Here is a 23,459-nt window from a genome sequence, read left to right on the forward strand (position 1 = left end):
TTACTGTGATGTCATATTCCCAATATTGTTTCAGTTTCCAAAGGTCTAAATAATTGAGGATTTAGACACACAGATTTCAGGAGGGAAGTCTGTGTAGGTGTTTCTAAGGCATTAAGTTTCCTTATTGCTTATTTTTACAACTCAGCCCTCAGTAAATGATGAAAGATTGAATTGTTTCAATAAAAAGATCTCAGATTTGTGAATTCCCTTCTTCTCGTACCTTTCTGACACTCCTTATAGGTGGCCGAAATGAATAGGATTTGTTTTCAGGGCCCTCATACTTCTTTATCCGCCTCCTTTCTCCTTGCAGTGAAAATACTGTGCTCCTGCTGCTGATCCAGTCTAATTCACAGAAGGACTTTTTTCTAACATTGGCACCCTGTGTAGCGCCTTCACTCAGAACCTGACTCTTTAACAAGACTTAAGGGGCAGGAGGTGGAGAGGTGGTGGTGGGGACAGAGGCTCTAACGACCACTTCTCCCTGTGATTCATAACTTCTCCGGTCTCTTTGGCCACATTCCACATCAGTTTGTCATGTTCACCTTTGGATCCATTCTTCTTCTCGCTGGTTGTTTAAAATTTTACCCTTAAACAGTCCTGTGTCGCGTCTTCTGAGACATGCTTATCATGTCTCAGGTACCTTATAGCCATTTTAAGAAAGCATCTTTCTCCAGGAGGCTTTCACGTAGGATAGTGTCCTGATTTCTCTGTAAGTTTTGTTTTTTCATTGTTTTTACTGAGGGGATTTTCTAGCCTAGTTAGGAAGAAATGAGCAAACTGACAACTAAAAGTGAAGAAACTTAGGAGGAAGAAATAGTTGTCTTCTTTCAGAAGTGAATGCAGTTTAAAAATACATGCTAAGAATTTCAGACTGTAGACAAGATCATTATGTCAGCTGCTTGCTGCTTAATTACTTTGTACAGTAAGTGTAGTCTTGCCATGGTGGGCTCTTTGCAGGTGTTACTGAAAGCTCTGAGACTAGCTCTACATGAGCCTTTGTTGCTGCAGCTATTACCAGCTTCCTGCTGATTGTGCCAATCCTCTAGTGAAAATTACCAAATATATTTTAAGAGATGAAATTTGCTTGAACAGAAAGTTTCAGAAGAATCTGAAAGATTTGGAAGAAGGGATCGGGAAATGGGAGGGATTGAAATTAGGGTATTTGCTTTTACTAACAGGTTGTTGGGTCTTGTCAGAAGTTGAAAGTTGTGAATAAGTAGGCTGCTGCTTCTGATGATAGATAAAACTTCAGAGAATATGGTGGAGAAGTTTTAATTTTAAAAGCAATAACTTTCTGACTGGAATTATTATTAGTTTCTGAAACAGGTACCTTAGAATTATTATAAACTCTTCCCTTTTAGATACCTTTGAGGTATCTCTGGGATGATTTAGGGTGAAGGACTTTCTGACTTTAGATTCGTCTTATCTTGCGATGATGAAGAGTGCATGTTCCTTAATAATCATCAGCCACTTGGGTTGCAAACCAACTTAGAAAAACTATGGTTGAAAAAGAATGTATTCTGTCAACTTGAGCACATGAACGGGATCCTGTGCAAGGATACTCTGAGTGGCGAGACCACATACGCTGAAGATCTGGAGCCTCCCAGATAATAACCTTCCTGTGAAGTGGTTATTTGTGTATGTTCTCTTTCCTATACATTTAACAGGATCCTTGGGTAGGTACTTTGACAGGTTCATCTGCATCCCCCACAGTACCTAAGTCCCTTGTATATCATGATTCCTCAGCAAATAGGTATGGAATTCAGTTGAATTGTCCTTGACCATGTTTCCCATTCATTTTTCCATGACGTCTACTAAATTTATTTGTTTGAACTATTTAGGTATATTTGATTTGTCTCTTGCTCCCTAACCCACTAGAAAAAGCAATATTTGGGACAGTATGCTTTTGGATAAAACACTAGTGACTTTATGCTATTTGATATTGGTTGAGCTCTTCATTCTATTATATGTTATTGTAATGTTTTCCAAACTGGGGATTGTGACCATTAGTAGGTTTTCAATCAGCATTTTTTGTTTTAGTGATACAGAGTAGAAAATATGAAAGGACATCATATATAGCAAGGGTAAGTATTGTTTTGTACAATTTTTGCTTTAGGTAAATTTATATATATATATATATATATACACACACGTATGTTTATTGCTTTACGATGTAAAATGTATTTTGTACTGGAGTCACGGTCAGAGTTTGAATAACATTGCTTTATTGTAATATTCTGTTATTTCATTTATCATATAGCACTATGCCAGTACATACAGGCTTCTAAAGCCAGGGATGGTGCCAGCCCTTTCATTTCAAGTACGACTGAAGGTAAAAACAAAACAAAATTGAGAATACCCAAAGCTTTCCAGTGGTTCTTACATATGTCTCTCCAGTGGCATTTTATACCCTTTGACCTTCTAACTTTCTTGTGCCTTTTTTGACTAGTAGATTGTTCAGATTCGTATCCCTCTAGGTGGTGGGTTCTTTGGTTCTTCCTCTCTGCATTTTAATGTTCTTAATTTAATAAACTCCACTGTTTTTAGGAGGGGGAAGGGGGAAACAAAGGAGAATTCCAGAAATTTCAAGTGATTCTGAATTGACAAAAGATCTCATTAGAATTACCCTGAAATCTGCTTTCTTAATGTTCTCGTATCTTTCAGTTTCTTTGTATTCATTCAGAGATCATTGAAATGCATTGTTTATTCTGAATTTAAAATAATTTATGCTTCCATGATGTTTTCAGTTGACTTTAAGCAAATTAAATGTGGCTTTCAGGGGAAAGAAAAGATGGATACAATCCTTTATCATTCCTTGTGCTCTCTCTCTCTCTCTCTCCCAAGAAAATTAACCATTGGGTTTGTAGTAATAATTTCATTTTGAAGAAAAGCAGACAGCTAGTGGTATCCAATATTAACCATGCTACAACTTTTTTGCTTCTTTACTGACCTAATAACTTTAATGCCTTTCCTATTCTTAGATGGTTGGCATACTAACCCCCTTGCCTTCATTTCTGTACCCTGCTGGACTGCCAAGCTCAGACATTCATAACCCTGTGATTCAAAGGGACATTGTGGAGATGATTTGCTTCATTCTTTTTCTTACAGGAGAAAATTTTGAGCAGACGCCATTAAGACGAACATTCAAGTCTAAGGTTCTTGCACGATATCCTGAGAACGTAGAATGGAATCCCTTTGACCAAGATGCAGTGGGAATGGTTAGTATTTGTTAGATACAAATCTGAGATAATTTACAGAGTAATTTTTAGTATGATTGTGAGTTCAGGCTATGGTAGCAGTGGTCCCACCAAGTGCCAATAACTTTTGAAGAAGAGATTATAATGCATATTGTTTATAATTCTGCATTTTAATCAATATATAAAATATTCAGAATATATTAAATATACTAAAAGTCACAATGTGTTTCTGTTGTGTTGAATATATAGTATTGGGTCAGTGAACTTATGTTGTGGTACTGAGCTATTTATTGATTGCTTATTGCATTGAGATTACGTGATGACTGAAGTTTAAAGTAGTTTTCTCTCATTCTACATTGTATAGATCTGAGTAATATGGCAGAAATCAGTATTTTTGTTTCATCATAATTTTAGATAGGACAGCATTTAAAATCTCATGTAGGCTGGGCTTGGTGGCTAATGCCTATAATCCTAGGACTTTGGGAGGCCAAGGTGGGAGGATTGCTTGAGGCCAAGAGTTCAAGGCCAGCCTGGGCAAAATAGTGAGACCCCCGTCTCTTCAAAAATAAGAAAAAAAATAGCTGAGCATATTGATGCACACCTGTAGTCCCAGTTACTCAGAAGGCTAAGGCGGGAGGATCACCGGAGCCCAGGAGTTTGAGGCTGCAGTGACCTATGATCATACCACTGCACTCTAGCCTGGGCTGCAGAGTGAGACCCTGTCTCCAAAAAAAATCCCATGTAGAAGAATACTGCTGTGAATAGGCTAATCTTTATTGAATATTCAACTTGTGCTAGATACTCTAATAAACATTTCACATGAATCAACTGATTTGATCCTCACAATACCCTTTACATAGGTAATATCAAATAAACACACACACAAACACGTGTACATATTTTATAGATGAGGAAATTAAGATCCAAAGCGGTTAAGCAATGTGTTCAGTGTCACATGGCTAATAAGTAGTTGAGCTAGAATGTGAACACTGTAGTCTCTCGTTCCAGATCTTTGCTCTTAACTCCATCTTTGTACTATCTCTGTTACCCTTTTTTTCTTTTTCTTTTTTTTTTTTTTTTTTTAAAGAGACAGGGTCTTGCTCTGTTGCCCAGGCTGGAGTACAGTGGCGGGATCATAGTTCACTGAAACTTCGAGCTCCTGGGCTCTGGCAATCCTCCTGCCGCAGCCTCTCAGGTAGCTAGAACAACAGGCACATGCCACATGCTGAGCCTCTGTTGCATTTTTAACAGCATTCTGTAGTTGTTAGAAGATAATCTTGTTTGATGCATACAATAACCCTGTGAACTAGGGAAAGTAAACTATATTATTGTCATTTCACAGATGAGGAAACTGAATTTTAGAGAGCATTACGTTTTTTGATTTCTAGTTCAGTGCTTATTTCATTTTTTTTTTTTGAGACAGAGTCTCACTCTGTTGCCCTGACTAGAGTGAGTGCCGTGGCGTTAGCCTAGCTCACAGCAACCTCAAACTCCTGGACTCAAGCGATCCTCCTGCCTCAGCCTCCCGAGTAGCTGGGACTACAGGCATGCGCCACCATGCCCAGCTAATTTTTTCTATATATTTTTAGTTGTCCGATTAATTTCTTTCTATTTTTTTTAGTAGAGACGGGGTCTCGCTCTTGCTCAGGCTGGTCTCGAACTCCTGAGCTCAAACAATCCGCTCGCCTCGGCCTCCCAGAGTGCTAGGATTACAGGCATGAGCCACCGCGCCCGGCCTCAGTGCTTATTTCATTTTAATATGCTATATTCTAGAAACACCTAGGCTTTGGGAACTCAAGGTCAAGGCTAATGGATATAACATAATGTAGGTTCTTGTATTTATAAACCCAGGCTCTTGGTATTTCATTTGTTTAGCCAGGTTCATGTAAAACTGGAAAATGGGAACTGATTGATTCAGGTCAGTTTGATTAACTATCCAAGTTTCTTTATACAACCCATCTGAGTTAAAGTGAAAAAAGTACATCTTTATCCTGATTATGTCATCTCTTTGGTTTATATGAAATGAGCACCCTTTTTGATGTGAAATGAAGTTTTATTGATGACAGAATTTTGTGAGCTATTAGAGTGTAAAACTATTTACAGGTTTTTTTTAATTTTTAGGTATAATGTCGTATCCATCTTGTTTTTAGATATATTTCTAGCATCATCTCCTAATACATGTCTTAGTCTCTATCATGCCGTCGTTCTTAACAACCTACCATTTTCTAAATCTTCCAGGCTTTCTTTCACATCTATGTTTGTGCATTTTCTTCCTGTCCCTGAAATAACCTTTTATCCTTGTCTACCTGACGAATTCTAGCATAACCTTATTTTTGAAGCTTTTTCTGGTGTTCCAAGGCTGATTTGTCTTTTCTGTGTTCCTCTAGTACTTTTTATATACTTCTGTGTAATTGTGATGGCTACGTTATAATTTTATTTACTTACGTGTCTTGCATTAGAAAGGGAGAGGTTTAGGGCAGATGTATATCCAGCTTAGTAGGTGCTCTCTATAAATAGATAGATAGATAGATAGATAGATACATAGATAGATAGATAGAGGTGGTGTTCTGAAAAGTGGATCAGCAGTGAGTGATCTCACTGCTTGTTGCCTTGTTGTCTTTTGCAGCTGTGCATGCCCAAAGGGCTGGCGTTCAAGACCCAGGCTGATCCCAGGGAGCCCCAGTTCCATGCCTTTATTATCACAAGGGAGGATGGCTCTCGGACATTTGGGTTTGCCCTCACATTTTATGAAGAGGTGACTAGCAAGCAGATCTGCAGTGCAATGCAGACCCTCTACCACATGCATAATGCTGAGTATGATGTCCTACATGCTCCCCCTGCTGATGGCAGAGACCAGAGCGGCATGGAGGATGGTGAAGGCACTCCTGTGACTAAACTGCAGCGCTTCAACTCCTACGACATTAGCAGGGACACTCTCTACGTCTCTAAGTGCATCTGCCTCATCACGCCCATGTCCTTCATGAAGGCATGTCGGAGTGTGCTGGAGCAACTCCACCAGGCAGTCACTTCACCTCAGCCCCCTCCACTGCCTCTTGAGAGCTACATATACAACGTACTCTACGAGGTGCCACTACCCCCCCCTGGCCGGTCCTTGAAGTTTTCTGGGGTCTATGGGCCAATAATCTGCCAGAGACCAAGTACCAATGAGCTTCCCCTATTTGACTTTCCTGTCAAAGAAGTCTTCGAACTGCTTGGGGTGGAGAATGTGTTTCAGCTTTTTACTTGTGCCCTTCTGGAGTTTCAGATCCTGCTGTACTCACAACGTAAGTCAGTGCTTACTAGAGCTCTCTGCCTGCATAGGGCTTTCCTTCTTTCCGTACTCATATACATTGGGGCTGACTGTAAAGGTCAAAGGCTGTTATGATAGAAACCCAGATCTTTTGCTTGTAGATGGCAAATGGATGGAACATGAGGGGGCCAGTATTTCTGATTGGCTGTCTTCATGGCCTTGTGCTAGGCACTCCAATATGGGAGGGGACCCTGCCTCCTGATGTCCCTTCTGATTGAAGCTGAAAGGAGGGGTGGGAGGTGATGGTCACTGGAAGCTGATGTTCCAATAATTCTGTTCTATCATTCTGCAGAGTTATTTCTGCCACTTAACCTGATGATAAAATCAAGGATTCACAAAGGATGATTCCTTATATATTGAGAAAATTGAGAAAACGAGGATGTGTTGCTTCTTTCTGTTGTCTGTTTAATTAAATGAGAGGTTGAGTGTGAGCAGCGGATTTGGACAAAATAGTAAAGTAGATCATAAAAAAACAGATGCTTATTAAATGAGCTAGACTAGTAACATGAAATTCATTTATTCAGTACATATTTATTGAGAGTGTACTATGTGCCAGTCATTGTTTCAAGGACAGTGGTGGACAAAACAGAGAAAAATCCTTGCCATAATGAAACTTACAGTTTAGTGGGGAAAGAGAGGTAATTAAATAAGTAAAATATGTAGTTTGTAAGGTAGTTAATAAAGGTTATGAAGAAAAATAAAACAGGGAAAAGGGTAGTATTTGGGGAAGAGAAGTTCTAATTTTTAATAGGGTGATTAGGTTTGGTCTCTGAGAGTGGCCTGTCAGAATCTGTAGGAAAAGAATTCCAAGTAAAGGGCACAGGAGGTATAAAGGGTCTAAAACAAGAAAGTGCTTTGTGTGTTTAAGAACAACAAGGAAGCTGGGAGGATGGAATGGAGTAAATGAGCAGGAGTGTAGTAGGAGATGGTGCTAGACTTAACAGGAGCTCAGATTGTATAGAATCTTATAAGGACTTTGGCTTTTACTCTGAGGTGCATGCACAGCCATCAGAGGTTTTAATTTTTTTGACTTTTTATTTTGAAATAATTTCCAACTTATGGAAGAGTTGCCAGGAGTGTTCAAAGAACCCTTGTATACCCTCTTACAAATTCACCAATTGTTAACATTTTGCCATATTTTGCTTTATCACTCTCTGTTTCCATATACGTGTGAACGTAACTGAACCATTGAGAGTTATTACAGACAGTATGTGCCTTGACTCTAAATGCTCAAGCTTTTATTTCCTAAGAACAAGGACATTCTCTTACATAACTATAGTATGACTATAAAATTTAGGAAGTCTGACATACTATATTCAAGTTTCACTATCGTCCAATAATGTCTGTTAGGATACTTTTTAAAGTTCCATGTTCAGGATCTAGTTCAATATTATGCATTGCTTTTCATTTTCTCAGCCTTTATTTGTCTTTCATGACATAGACTTTTTTGAAAAGTATAGACAAATTATTTTGTAGAATGTGTCTCAATTTGGGTTTGTCTGATGTTTCCTCATTAGATTCAGATTGTAAAATTTTGTCTGGACTACTACAGAAGCAACGTGCTTCTCTCTGTGCATTATATCAGGAGGCACATACTGTTGATTTTTACTATTACAGGAGAAACATGATGTCAGTTTGTCCCATTTTTGGTGATATTAATTTGATTACTTGGTTACGATGGTGTCTTTGGGTTTCTTAACTGCAAAGTTATCATTTTTCCCTTCGTAATTAATAAGAATTTGTGGGGAGAGACTTTGAAATTCTGCAACTATATCGTTCTTTAAATTTTTGCCTAATAGTTTTAACATCTATTGATTATTTTAGTCTTAATCAGTTATCTCTATGATGGTTACAAAATAGTAATTTTCTGACTCCATCTGTATTTATTAATTGGCATAATTAATAATGTTAATTGTCATGGTAATGTTCCTACCATAAGGAAGAATATTATCCCTTGTTAGTTTATTATTGTATAGATTCATAGATTTTTATTTAACTCAGGTTATAATTCATTACTATAATTATTTATTTTGATGCTCAACTTTCCCAGATTTGGTCCATGGGCAAAGGAGTGACATTTAACCTCCACAATGACAGGACTTTTGCCTTTGTTCACTGATGTATTCCAAGCACTAGAACAGTGGCTGAAATATAAGGATGCTCAATAAATGTTGTTAAGCGAATCAATAACTTATGCTTTTAATAGGATTATTCTAGCCACTGTATTAAGAGTATATTCTCAAAGGAGGAATGGAGGAAAGCAAAGAGTCCAGTTAGGAAGCCATTGTAATAATCCAGGTGAGAGATGATGTCTGCTAGGACTAAGGAAGTAACAGTGAAATGGTATGATATGGTTGGGTTCTGGGTATAGTTTGAAAATGAAGTAATGGAGACTATGTTAAATTGAAGAGCACATAACCCCATTTAAAGTGGACAGCCACTAATTAGCTCCGGTTAATTTCTTGTGGATATGTTGGCCTGGTGTTACTAAATCTTCAAGTTTTCCTGAGGACCCAGGTATTTTACATGAAATCTCTGATTTTTAAATTCTAGCAACAAATGTTCTTGTTAAACATTACAGGACAAACAAAAAGCATCTGTTGGCTAAATGTAGTTCCTGAGGCTTCACTTTGCAACTTCTGGTTTAAAATATGGAGTTGCAGACTCCAGTCTCTGGGTGAAGTATATGCTTAGACAAATCATGTTGCTTTCCTAGCTACTGTTTCTTGGCTGGAGCTTCATAAAAATACTTCGAAATAGTGACTTAGTTGAATAGGAAGACTTGTCTTGTTTAGAACAGAACAGAGAGGAGGAAACAAACTAGCTATTTCAGGGTGTTAGAAGATACAGTAGGCGTTTAGGTACCTATAATGCAGTGGGGATGTTTAGAGGCAAGGAAAGGAGGATTACAACAAGAAATATGAATATGATGGACAAATAACATTCTTCCATCTGAGCTCCTTCTGTATTTCCCAGAATATATAATAAGAATTTTAAGAGGTTTGAATTCAGTTGAGGTTTGTATGTAGAATCAAATTGAACTTGTGACCTAAAGACATACTTAGCATAGACAAGAAAAAGCTTTTTCCAGAAACTCTTCCTAGGCATTGCTGAGCATGACTGAAGCAAAAATTGAGAGGATTGCCTTTTATTGAATGTAGGGTTATGCTTTTTGTTGTTAATAGAGTGTTTTAAACAATTGAGGTTGGTTTTCTTGAAGTAGTTTTTATTTATGATTCATAGGCATCATCCTTATGTGGATGCTCTGGCCAAAATTGCTCTGGCCAAAAATATGCCATCAGCACTGCACTTGGTGTTGCCTGCTGCATGTCCTGCCATCTGAATAGAAAAGAGATGTTACTTAGGGAAAAGGAATATGGGCTAAATTGTAAGACCCTTTGGATGACTGAACTGGCAGTTTTAAGTAGTGTTTTCTTTGTGTAGGTCCTTTTATTTACTTCTGGGTAATATTTGTTCTGTGCTCCATGTAGAAATAGGTTTTTTTTTTTTTTTGGAAAAGCATAATTTTTTAGTAGTTGCTTTAAAATTATATATGGAACAGAAGCTCTTTATCTGACGTGGCCTAGTAGGGTAGTTGATTGGATAATTGAAAAAGTCAGTTAAGTCTGGGAATCCTAAAAATCATATAAACATTCATTAAACATTTTATTTTAAATTAAAACATATAACTCTATAGTCACCAATCTTTTGATGAAGGGTCCAGGTATTTCCCTTGATTGTGGGTCCCAAATCAGATGTCTGCATTGTTTTTCTTGCATAATGCATTGACTAGATTTTCTAGTCACTTTTTTTTAAGTGGAGCAAGAACTTAAAGAACTTTGCAAAAGAACCTGAGTGGAAATGTAACAGAGGGAATGGCCCAGGGGTGAGGGGGAACAGCAAAAGATATTTTCTGTCTCTTTAAAACTTCCCCCACTCTTTTTGGAAACTGAGGTCTGCATCCCTGCCTCAGGAATGTGGTCAATAGGGACAGGGAAATGTCTTTTGTTCTTTGTGCTGCAGGGGATAGCTCAGCTGAACTGTAGACTCCATCCCAGGCCTGGCCAGCTGAGGTCTGAGTGGGCCTCCCAGGCGGGCAGAGGTCACAGCTTTGTCTTCTGCAGAGATGACCAAGATGAGACAATTAAAATCATTAACCATAGTTAAATGACAGTAGCCTAGAACTGAGGGCCCTCCCTTTAAAAGCTCTGTATTTCTGCTTATATAGAGGAATTTGGATTTTGAGATGATAGTCTGCCATTTTCCTCCTTTGCTGGCAAAGTAATAAACGTCTCGTCAAACTTCTTGTTCTTGTTCTTCTGATGCAGCCTCGAGGACAAGTACAGAGCTTGCGGTTAGAGAAACTACCCCTAGATTTTTGCAGTTTTCCTTGTTTTTTTGTGCTTAGTTGTCAATTCAGTTACAGTATTTTTTGGTGATTTTGCATTACTGAGCCTTCTTAAAGCATTTAATTTTGTTTTCAGAGAAAACAAAATATGCCCTCATATTTTACCATTTATTTACATAATATTTCGTTAAGTTATATAATCCAGTAATAAGTTCAACTAACACAAGTTTGGAAACAAATGCAACAGACTCTTGTTAGGCATACAGTTCAATGAGGGAGAGCAATGTATGCATTACTGCAAGTGGGGAAGATCAGTTAATATAGCGAAAGTTGGTTAAGTGGAGGTTGGTAAGAGATTTCCTATTTTTAATTTCCCATCTAAACTAGGTTTTTATTGCAAAAGTAACAAATGCTCAAGGCATATAATCAAGACAATTCCAAAGGGAATAAAATGAAGTCTTTCCCTCCTCTCTCCCACATGTGACAGCCAGAGATCAACTTTATTTTGTATCCCTAATGAAAATAATAGTTTAATAGTTTTTAAAACAAATAAATATGTGGACAAATAATGCAGAGAAAGTTGAAAGTTGCCCTTTTTCTTTGACCTAGAATCCTACCCCTGAGGAGTAATCTCTTAATTTAAAAAAATTCCCTCCTTCCCAATATTTTTAAACAATGTACTACTTTTTATGTTAGGTGTTGAATACACATGTATGAATGTTAATATTCTTTTATGTGTACATTATGATATAATGCATGGTGTATTAAAACATGAAAAACATTTCAATCACATTGTAGAAATTTACCACGTTATAAAGGGGTGTAAAGTGAAGTGTAAGACTTCTACTTCTGGTTCTCCTCCAGGGAGGTTATTTCTGTTTCCTGCTTTCTTCCAGACATAGTCATGTGTCAACCCAAATAAGTGACTGAGGCAAAAATCTTAATCAATGGAAGTTTATTAAGCCAAAGGTGAGGATGTGCCTGGGAAAAACATGTACCACAGACAGACCTGTGGTTATTTTTCTGAAGGGGAATTCGGAAGCTTCAGCATTTAAAGGCATGCATAGGCTGGGTGCAGTGGCTCACGCCTGTAATCCTAGCTTTCTGGGAGGCTGAGGCGGGAGGATAGCTGCACCTCAGGGGTTGGGCACTAGCCTGAGCACAGTGAGACCCCCGTCTCTAGAGACAAGAAACAAAAAAAAGACAAAAATAAATAAATAAAGGCATACATAGAGAAGGAAAAAAGCAGGGTGGCCAATAGGAGGCAAAATGGTTACATTCTTGCAAGGCCCTGGAACTCTACGTTTTGCTTAAGATAAGGCAAGTGTTAGAAGAGAAAAAGGGGGAGTGAAGGATGTATCAATTATGCAGATGTCCCTGGGTAGGTGGAAGAATGTCTGATTTTGTGTTGTCTCCTATTCTGCATTTGTAAAGTTAAATTTGTAGTTCATTATTAGTGCAGATCCTGCAGACTTTAGTTTTAGGAGCCAAACATAGCTTGCAGACCTAAAGGGACAATTTGCATGTCCTTGCTTATGGGAGGTTGGCAAGGAATTTCCTTAATGAGTGATCTGTGGGGCCAGTTCTTCACAGGTGCCCTGAGGCCTTTACCTTACCTTTTGCATAAGGAGTTGGGGGAGTGGCCCTGAGATTTTATTTTCTTTTTACACATGTATATACAACATACATACTTTAAAGAAACAACACAAATGGGAGCATGCTAACCGTTGTTTTGCACTTTGCTTCTTTCATTTAATAATGTATCTTGGAGATACCAGGATAAATGGATTAGGTTGTTTCCTAAGAACAAAGAGTATTATGAGAAACATCCTTGTTCACACAATTTTTGCAGGAGGGCGAGTGTGCCAGGACCGTTTATAATTGTTTCTAACGTGCAGGAGCTGCCCTGTGGTTTGTTTAGGAGAGGGCTTATCTGTAGAATGCTCCCAAGTCTCAGGTCTTTATCTGCACACAGACAAGTCATAAAACTGTGCTGATTGCCCTCTTTACCACTCTGAGTGGTGGTCTGTGCTTTATATTATCTCCTTTTAAAAGTAATTGCTCATTACAATGTTATGGGAGCTGTGAGAGAACCTAAACAGTTGTCCGGAGCCAGAGTGTCTAAGTTGATTTTGATTGGCTAAACAAACTCTTTGGACACAGCTGACCTTTATCTGCTTCCTATTTATTGGTTTCACCTTCTTGGGATGATGAACACCCGCAATGGTAAAAGAGGTACTGATTTTATCATTTTGTACTGGTGTATAGAAATGGATTTGTGTTTTTGCTTACAGCTCTTGGTGGTTAGCATTCTAGTGTGAGTACCATAGATTGCTGGATCCCTGAGGCATTATTTTCTTAGGCTGACCTTCAAGGTGGGATGCTGCTTTTTTTTTTTTTTCCCTAATCTAAGAATGTAGAGGAAGAAAACCCATGACTCAGACCAGAAAGGCATAAAACTCCAAATTTCCAATATCTGTTAAACCAAACCACATAAATGGGAAGAGTTTAGCCTTGAAAGAGGGAATTATCTCTCACCCCCAAAAGTTTTGTTTCTAAGAATCCCACAATATCAAATGCATCACAAGGAATTTTTCAGATATTTCAATCTGAGGCAAATAAAGTTATCCACCCTACTAGAAACAAGTGTTCTGAGTTTCAGATACTAGATTAGATTCATCCTGAAGAGTAGGGGAGAAACTAGATTTCTTTGCTGTTGAAAAATCTGCTTTTATGGAGCATGGATAGCCCCTTCCTTCAGACTGTAACATGCCCTGTTTTAGATTATATTAATAGTTATATTAATAGTTATAGAGTAACTATATATATATAGAGTAATAGTTAGAGAGTAGATGTTCCTTTACACTCAGCTATGTACTGTACAGAGTTTTCCAGTGCTCAGAAAGCCTCATAATAATGGCATTTCAGGGACTGCTTTACTTGGTGTATCTGTTAGCCCACTGTGAGATGTTTTTGTTCTGAGCAGATGTGTCAGGAACGCCAGCCACGTAAAGCAGTAGCACCTGCATTATTGACTTTGGGTAACAGAAGGAGGAAGGCTTTTGGTTTTCTTGTGATTAAAAAGGCTTTTGGTACTTCCTGCCTTTTTAAAAAATCTAGATATGGGGGAGTATATACACCGAAAAAGAGGGAATTATTCTGTGTTATATTTATTTAAAATATGTGTTTAAGAGCCAGTGTTTGGGTGCAGTAAGACTAGACCTTTAGCTTTAAATAATACTTGAAAGTTTTCTCCTGTGCTTTTACATTTTTTGATTCGTCTTAATTTTGAGTTTTTTTTTTTTTTTTTTTGAGACAGAGTCTCGCTTTGTTGCCCGGGCTAGAGTTAGTGCCGGTGGCGTCAGCCTAGCTCACAGCAACCTCAAACTCCTGAGCTCAAGCAATCCTTCTGCCTCAGCCTCCCGAGTAGCTGGGACTACAGGCATGCGCCACCATGCCCGGCTAATTTTTTTCTATATATATATATATTTTTAGTTGTCCAGATCATTTCTTTCTATTTTTTAGTAGAGACGGGGTCTCGCTCTTGCTCAGGCTGGTCTCAAACTCCTGACCTTGAGCGATCCACCCGCCTCAGCCTCCCAGAGTGCTAGGATTACAGGTGTGAGCCACCGTGCCTGGCCCTTAATTTTGAGTTTTAAAGTAAATTCTTATGATGTCTGAGATTCTTAAGATTATTGCTTTTGAGTGGATTATTTATAGATATTCATATCCTGAGAAAAAGCTGAAAAATATAAGAGGGTAGGTCTCATCTGGAGAATTATTAGAATTCTTCTTAGTAATAGCTGTTAGAGTAATAATAGTAGAGCAGGAGGATTTCAGCAGAAAGCAGGTAAACAAGCAAGGGTGTCCAGATGCCCCCATGGAATTGAGGCATCATAGAAGAGATTACGGTAGAACTTGCAATGATTTAAATTTTATTACTTAATTTGATCCTTGAATGAGTGTTTTTTTGAATGAGCTAGGATTTTTTTCTCTTCCTTCAATAGGGGGGCAATCCTCCCTAAATAGTTTTTAATGTGGGAATGATGATGCTTTGTGTGGGCACAGTGCAAAATAGACTCTCCTTATCAGAGTCTGCTACAGATCTTTAGTGAATATGAAAAGCTCATGCTCCTTTTTCCTTCTGCCAAACCAGTTATATTATTATTTTTTTATTTCAGTATCTCTGAGTTTAGTTGTACTCACTGATCGATCACATCATGGATTTGTCAAGTGCATTAGTTTCCCCAAAGAAGCATGCAGGCACTTTCCTGTAGTGTACTCAAAATGTTTTAAATGATGAATTTTAAGTTACTAATTTCTATTTGAAGTACTAGTTCTGGTGTGTTTTTACAACACTTCTGACACGAAACGCATGGGTTTTTCCTTTACATCAACCAGTTCTCCAACTCTCTGGACACCAACTGGGTCTCCTACAATTCAGTGCAGTTCTTTTTTGTTTAATTCAATTCCATTCAATTCAATTCTGACATAAACTACACAGTCTTACCCACAGATTAAGGGCTTAGACCCACAAGACTACTCCCACTTCAGGTGCCAATCGAAAGCCCCAGGTTGCCACCAGTACTTCTGACCAACACGCTATAAATCAAGTATTCCCACAACTCTTCCTCAGGTTGGATAATTTGTCAGAATGGCTCACAGAACTCAGGAAAGTGCTTTACTTACCATTATTACCCATTTATTATAAAGGATACAACTCAGGAACAGCCAAAAGGAAGTGATGCATAGGGCAAGCTAGCGGGGAGGAGGGGAACAGAGCCTCCAGGCCCTCTCTGGGCACACTGTCCTCCAGCACCTCACGGTGTTCACCAACTCAGGTCTTTGAACCATGTTGTTAGGGGATTTCAGTGGAGTTTTCATTACTACGTAGGCATGATTGATGAAATGATTGCTCACTAGTGACTAATTCAATATCCAGCCCGTCTTCCCTCCCCGGAGGTCTGGGTTGGGGCTGAAAGTTTCAAATCTCTAACCACGCTTTGGCCTTTCTGGTGACCAGCACCCATCCTGAAGCTGTCCAGGGGCCCTCAGCCACCAGCGATTCATTAGCATACAAAAGACACTCTTAATACCCAGGAGATTCTAAGGGTTTTAGGAGCCGTGTGTTTCAGGAATGGGGACAAAGACCAAATATGTGTTTATCACACTAGTGAAGTTATTTGCAGGTCCTGCTCTTCTTTGATTAGCCAGGAGCAAGGTGATGGGCAACTTTCAAAGCCTTACTAGTGAGCAAATACAGGATTCTTTGATTAACTTCTACATATCAGCTTCTGTTCCCTTTCTACTCAAACTTCCTCATTTTATAGAAAGTTTTTTGTTACTTATAAGTACTTTATGAACCAATCCGTGATTTATGTGGCGGGGTGTGTTTTTAGTGTATAAAACCATTTTAATTCTTTTGACTGCTCATTTGAAATTAGCCATTCTCTAAGGATATTGCTCACACGATTTTAAAATCTGTGTTCCTGCTTTGTCCTTAAATTCTTAAAACCATCATACCATATGTGAGTAGTAGTATAATTTGTTAAATTTCCATTTTAACCAGTTCATTTTGTTGGCTTCACCAATATATTTATTACTCATTAAAAAAAAAAAACAAAACAGGTCTAGAAATTGCATTCTGAAGAAAAGCCAAACATCGAGCACAAGCCTTTCCTTCTAGGCTATGATCTTAAGTCACTAAAGTCAATCCTCTGGTCAGTCCTCTGGGTCAATCCTCAGGGTCTTGCAAGTTCTAGGGAAGATTTTTATTGAAATTTTAAAATAACACTTTTGTGCTGCTCTCATTCAGGAAAGGTTGCCAGGTATAGGGCCGACCTGCTAATGTGGAAGACCAGCTTCTACATGCTTGGTAGTTCTTTGTGCTGGATCTTGAAAGCAAAGGTCACATAGCTGACATAAGCTCCTTACAGGATGCCTGAAGGAGTATCTGGGTGGTAAATGAGTTTGTTTTGGCTACCATGCAGAAGGGAGACCCGGACCACACTGTTCCTTTTCTTTTAGTTCTATTATAGTTCCCCCACCCCCTTTCTACTTAACAGAATCTACTTAACATTCTGGGGTAGTATTTGGAGAGCAAGGTGCTATTTATTATTTCTGTTGTATTTATCTGTTAGATTTTATTACAAGCAGGGACCTGTGTGTATATGTATATGTGGGTATGTTTCAACTTCTGGTCTACGTGGGTCTCTGGGTTGTCTCTCTGATACCCACAAGGGAATCATACTGAGCATGGCCTTGCTGAAGTTTATCTTGATCCTTTTTAAATGTGAAATTGTATTGAAGGTTTAAACTTACTGTTTGGGAAGCAAGTGCCTAATTTTTGACTGTTTGGTTTATGTGTCTGCTTTTTTTTTTTGACCTAGATTACCAGAGACTGATGACTGTGGCGGAGACGATTACAGCTCTCATGTTTCCTTTCCAGTGGCAGCATGTCTATGTCCCTATTCTCCCGGCTTCTCTCCTGCATTTCTTAGATGCTCCTGTTCCATACCTGATGGGCTTGCATTCCAATGGCCTGGACGACCGGTCAAAGCTGGAGCTGCCTCAAGAGGTAAGTAAGAGTTTGAGTGTTGGGGCCTCTGGCCTTGATCCAGGATTGGGCAGAGAAGGGCTTTGGGGTGAAACCAGCATGATGTCACCAAGTTCATATGCTTTTATTTTGGGGAATATGAATAACTTTTCAGGAAAAAAGTAAAAACAATGAACATTTAGCTGAATTTATATCATCCCAGAGACAGTTGTCATCTTCATCACCTGTCATACATACATTGTAATCTCTGTGTTTATGTTATTGTGAATTGACTTGTTCATACACATTTCTTCAAACACAGTATTTTACATACATTTAAAGACATTTATTAGAAAATTTTTTTATTATGTAAAACTTTAAATAAAATGCCCATAAGAGTAGCATAATGAATTTCTGTATTTTCATCAGCCAGCTTTAATAGTTATCATGTTAAATTGTATTTTACTTTTGTACTTTCCACTCTCTGTTATTTTAAGCATATCTCATAATACAGGGTGTCCCAAAAGTCACCATATATAGGGAAAATGGGAAATTTTAGCTAAATGTACCTTTATTTACAAAATATTCTTTACAAAATTTTTCCTTTATATGGAGACTACCTTTTTATGTCATTTTGTGGCTGACAGGAAACTAGCTGGAAGGAAGGGCTTTCTTACTCTGAGTCATCAAAAAGGACTGGGAAAAAGACATACATTGGTGTCAACATGACTGTTTCATTCCTCCACCAGAAATTTTTTGGGGAGGAAATTTTTGCATATAACTGAGGAATATGAGTAAGGTAACCTCCAAAGAAGAAAGCATTCTCATGAAATTGGATCTGGGTGGCACGCTTGGTGAACATCCCTGGTAATTAGACCATATCTGTGATATTTAAATATAGTCAAATGCATCTCTTTGTTCTTTTTCTCTCTCCTTTGGTTTTAGAATCAAAATGTCTTCCTTGTAGCTTCTTCCATTTCCACCCTCTTTTGTCTTTGACTCTAGAGCTTTGTGTTCTTTGGGGTGGAACAAAATTAATTAAGAAAGAAAAGATCTAAATGATGGAAAAAACCATTGAGTTGGGATATTGAGTTTTTTTGTGTATTCATCTACTATCCATATATGTACATTAAGAGTAGATATCAAAGACTGGAGAAAGGAGTTTTTTGTTGTTTGCTTTAAACAAATGTGTATTTAATATTGAGACCTCTTAGTCAATCTAATTATAATTACATGAAGGTGTCAAAATAAGAACAATAACAAAAAATGGTTGAAGATGGAAAGCCAAAGAGGCATGCTCTGTGCATGGTCAATATATAGGCCGCTAAGCAAGAAGCCAGATTTCTCAGTTTTATTTTCTTCTTTGCCATCAGCTTGTTGTATACTTGGAGCAAGTTCTGTTCCCTCTAGGATCTTTCAGCATCATTCTCTGCGTGCTTCATGTGTATGGGTGTACAAAGGGGCTGCTTGGGAGACTTGCAGTTTTCTTAATGGGACTGTTTGAGAAACCGTGAATTGTTCAAGAAACCCCACATTTCCCTCTGTTCTGGGCCATTGCAGCATCCACTTTTGTAGTAGTCCGCATCATTGCTGCAATTTTTGCAACTGAGCTCCTGGCCTCTCCTCGTGGTCTGCTTGGGAAGGAGCTGTGACAGTGGGACCGTAGAATACCAGTGTGTGCTTCATAAGCAGTTCTCGGGCTCAGGATCCCACTTCATCCAGACTTTCCTTCTGAAGATCACACATTTGTGGGGGCAGTTACGTAGCTGGATATTTTCTACCTTGATTTTTAGCAGGTAACCTCTGAGTTATCTGCTGTCTGAGCCTGTGTGGTTCTTGTGGAAAACCTTAGACTAGGGGAAAAGAACTGGCTTTCTAAAGAACTAAAGTACCATGAGGGATATACATAATGAATGGAGAGTGATAATATCTTTGAAAGGCAACTTTGGGGTACATGTAAAAATAGTAAAAAATAATAAATAGTAAAAAAATTCTAACAATGCACAAAAGAATAAAGAATAAAATAAAAATTACTTCAAATTTTACTACCCAAATAGATAACTATTTTCAGTACTTTTGTGGATATTTTTAAACTATGTGGTAATCTTTACACTGTTAGAAGGAAGCTTTGTGGCAGGGCTAGGAACATACACCTGGGTCTGTGGAGTGGCATCATCAGGGCAGTGAGGTGAGGGGTAAGCTTGGTTATAAAAGGGACTTTGTCCAGAGGGATGGAGAGTGTACATTCTCTAGCCCCCTAAATCAGAATTCATCAGTTGCTGCCCATCTTTGGGCATCAGAAGTCTGTAAAAAACCCTTTGTTCCTTTTTATACCAACACATGAGCTCAGCTGGCCCCTGAGCAAGTGAAAGTGCTGAACTGCCTTTGTGAGGCATCCTTTGTCCTGCACGTCTCTCTGGGCCTTCATTGTCTGAGTTCAGGAAGGAGGCATTTCCTCCTCAGCTATGTCAGGGAATTAAGCAGAGGATATTACAGTGAAGTCCCTTTTATCTTGTTTTTTTGTTCTTTTGTTTTAAATCTTGGACCTTTCTTTCCTACTTTTTTTTTTTTTCCTTTCTCAGGACACTCCTTCAATAACTTTTTCCCAGTCATCTGTGTGTTGAGCTCCCTCCTTCAGTGAATAACATAGACTAGGGGAAAAGGCTGGCTGTGATTTGGTGTTAGGAACTCAGGGTTGGGAAAGGGCATTACGACCTCCTGCAGGAAGAGATTTGGGAGACTTTTTGGGATTTGGGGATCCATGCGGTCACTACCTCAGAGCAGCTAAGTCTTCCCATAATCCCTCCCAACCAGGCAGGACATTAACAAAGGAAAACTGATCAGTTGGGGTTCAGTACCTCCTCCAGGCTACTTCTTCCCAAAGCTGTTATGCAAGAGTTGGCCTCCTCTCAGCTGAGGAAAGGAGGGTGCATGGGGAGTTTGTAGTAGGTGTTTGTAAGTTGCTTCTGTTTGCTAGGGCCCTCTGTATGCTGGGAGGAAACAGCATGAGGCTATTGTATGAGCCTAGTAATTGAATAGCATTTTTCACTTTTCTTTCTTTCTTTCAGCCCATTTTGCAAAGAATGGCTAGTGGTGTCTACTCAGAGGCTCCTATCTTACCTTAATCTAGTTCATCTCTGCAATGTGCTTGGGCAGCTATCTCTTTTCTAGCTACCTCTGACCAAGGGTATCTACAAATGTGTACACAGCATTCGGAGTTTATAAAATTCTTTATAGACAATCTATATTTGGCTCACAGCAGTGGGAGAAAAGGCAAGCAGGCATTGTTGAGTGGATATAGTTATTTTTAGCTACCTCTATGTTTCCTATTGGAGTAACTGCTTTTTTCCTCTAAAGAGAGAAATGAGAATTGCATTGTGTGCCTCTAATGGGTCGCAGTGCTTTGCTCTGGTAGCTGTATGGATAGGCCTTACGAGGCAGGAGATCTTCTTGACGATGATCTAATTCTGTCTTTACTGTCTTCTTAATGGCTTGGCCTAACGGCATTTATAATTTTAAAATCTTAAAGGAATAAGCAAAAAATAGCCTATTTTTAGGTGTTAAACATTTATTGGTCCTTTAACTAGGCAGGGCTTATAGTTGTTATCTAACGGAGAAAATCTAGAAAGTGAAATTTAAAGTGATTCTTCTAGTCCTTGAATTTTTGAGGTGGGAAAGCTCTTTTTTAGTTATAGGTTGGTAGACAGACTAATTTATGTACTCAGCAAATGTTTGTTGAATGATACATGCATAAGCCTGTTAAAAAATGCAGTTTTGATAGAAAAAAATTAGCGGGGCGTGATGGTATACACCTGTAGTCGGGAAGGTGAGACAAGAGGATCACTTGAGTACAGGAGTTTTAGGTACAGTGAGCTATGATGACACCACTACACTCAAGCTAGGGTGATGGAGTGAGACCCTGTCTCAAAAAAAAAAAGGGCAATTTTAATAGATTGAGAGTTTATGGAATAGTTATATTAAGCTGAACTTATGCTACCCCCCCCACCTGTTCCTTTAGATTGTAAGACTTATTGGCACAGAGTAAAACAGATCAGTGGAGCAGCATTTTGATATACAAAAGAGGTATCATAATGGAGGATTATTTAATAATAGAGCTAGAAAAATTGCTTATCCATAGAGGAAAAAAGTAAAAAAAGGTTCCGTACCTCATGGCATAGCAAAATCAACTTCAGATGGATTAAGAAGTTAAATGTCAAAAGAGCAAGTTTAAATCTTCTATAAGAAAATATTAATAACATTCTGACCTCTGGGTAGGTAAATATTTTGTAAACAAGATACAGAAAGCACTATCCATAAAATAAAAGATTGATAAAGTGGATTTTCTAAATTAAGAAAAAGACATCTTAAAGATAAAAACCAGGAAAAGATATGTATAATACATACAACCTACAAAGAGGTAGCATCAAGAGAATACAAAGAACCCCTACAAGTCAGTAAGAAGGTGGTAAGCAAACTAATAGAAAAATGGCATAAGAACAGTCATTGCACAAAAACACATTTCTTTTTTTTTTTTTTTTTTTTTTGAGACAGAGTCTCACTCTCTTGCCTGGGCTAGAGTGCCGTGGCGTCATCCTTAGCTCACAGCAACCTCAAACTCCTGGGCTCAAGCGATCCTCCTGCCTCAGCCTCCCGAGTAGCTGGGACTACAGGCATGTGCCACCATGCCCGGCTGATTTTTTTCTGTATATTTTTTTAGTTGTCCGATTCATTTCTTTCTATTTTTAGTAGAAACGGGGTCTCGCTCTTGCTCAGGCTGGTTTCGAACTCCCGAGCTCAAACAATCTGCTTGCCTTGGCCTCCCAGAGTGCTAGGATTACAGGCCTGAGCCACCGCGCCTGGCCAAAAAAAAACACATTTCTTATTTCAATTAATTTCTTAATCAGGGAAGTATAAATCAAATGCACAATACAATACCATTTTATGTCCATTTCATTGGCAAAATTTAAAAAGTGTGATAATATCAAGTTTTAGAAGGGATTTGGATGAGTAGAATAACTTCAGTTTGCTGGTGAAAATGTAAATTGTTGCAACCACTTTGGGAGACAGCTAGGTATTATCTTATAAAGTTAAATATTTGTATACCTTAAAACAGAGTGGTTTCACTCCTATGTTGTACTCAAAATAAGATCTTGCACATGTGTCCAAGAAAACATGTATAACATGTAGATGCAATAAACAGAAAATAACTCAAATGCCCTTTAATAGGAATAGTGATAAATTGTGGTATATTATATATTCATATAGTGGAATATCATAAAATAGTGAAAATGAATGAAGCATAGCTACACACAACAAAATGGCTGAATCTCAACCTAATGTTGATTGAAGAAAGTTATTACCAAAAGACTGTTCTAGGAATGAGAATCCTTGGATAAAATTTAAAAACCTTATATAAAGTATAAAAACATGCAAAAATTTAAAGGCACACATACATATGTGACAAATTAGAAAACAAAATGCATAATACACGTAGAATTCAGAATAGTGATTACTTGGGAACAGGACTGTATAGGTTGGGGGATGGGATTGGGAAGAAGGAGGAGTACATAGATAGATAAAAGTACTGGTAATGTTCTAGTTCTTAGGTTGGGTTGCGGGGGGGAAATGTCTTTAAGATTGTCCCCAGAAAGTTATCAATTTACATTCTTAATAACAGTATATGAAGTTTTGTTTCCTGTTAACTTTGTCAGATGTTGGGCATTATAAATCTTTTAAATCTTTGCCAATCCAGTAGGTGAAAAATATTTTGTTTGCATTTCTTGGTTCAATTGAAATTGAATGGCTTTTCCTATATTTAAAGTTAATTAATCTAAATGTTCTTCTGTTTGCCTTTCATATCCTATTCCCCTTTTGAAGTTGGGTGAATTATCTTCGTGTTAATGATTTCTTTTGACATGAACCTTTTGCATGTTATGTATAAAAAATTATTTCCTAAATTATCTTTTAATTTTTATGACGGTATTTACCTTTATGGTTCTAACCTTGCTTAAAGTTTAGAAGAGCCCAGTTCCACCCTAAGATAGAATACTAATCTTTTATATTTTCTTT

The 23,459-nt window shown here is 38.2% G+C and overlaps 1 protein-coding gene across 1 annotated transcript in view; it reads left to right on the forward strand.

The window, feature by feature from the left end:
• Positions 1–23,459, forward strand: part of DENND5A (DENN/MADD domain containing 5A) — a 112,050-nt gene that overhangs the window by 41,648 nt on the left and 46,943 nt on the right. The window contains exons 2-5 of the mRNA XM_012654394.1: positions 2,261–2,332; positions 3,109–3,218; positions 5,824–6,481; positions 17,245–17,432. Of these exons, the coding sequence (XP_012509848.1) occupies positions 2,261–2,332; positions 3,109–3,218; positions 5,824–6,481; positions 17,245–17,432 (1,028 nt within the window). The remainder of the gene's footprint in view (positions 1–2,260; positions 2,333–3,108; positions 3,219–5,823; positions 6,482–17,244; positions 17,433–23,459) is intronic.

This window comes from Propithecus coquereli, unplaced genomic scaffold (genome assembly GCF_000956105.1).
Source record: "Propithecus coquereli isolate 6110/MARCELLA unplaced genomic scaffold, Pcoq_1.0 Scaffold44, whole genome shotgun sequence".
Taxonomy (NCBI): Eukaryota; Metazoa; Chordata; class Mammalia; order Primates; family Indriidae; genus Propithecus; species Propithecus coquereli.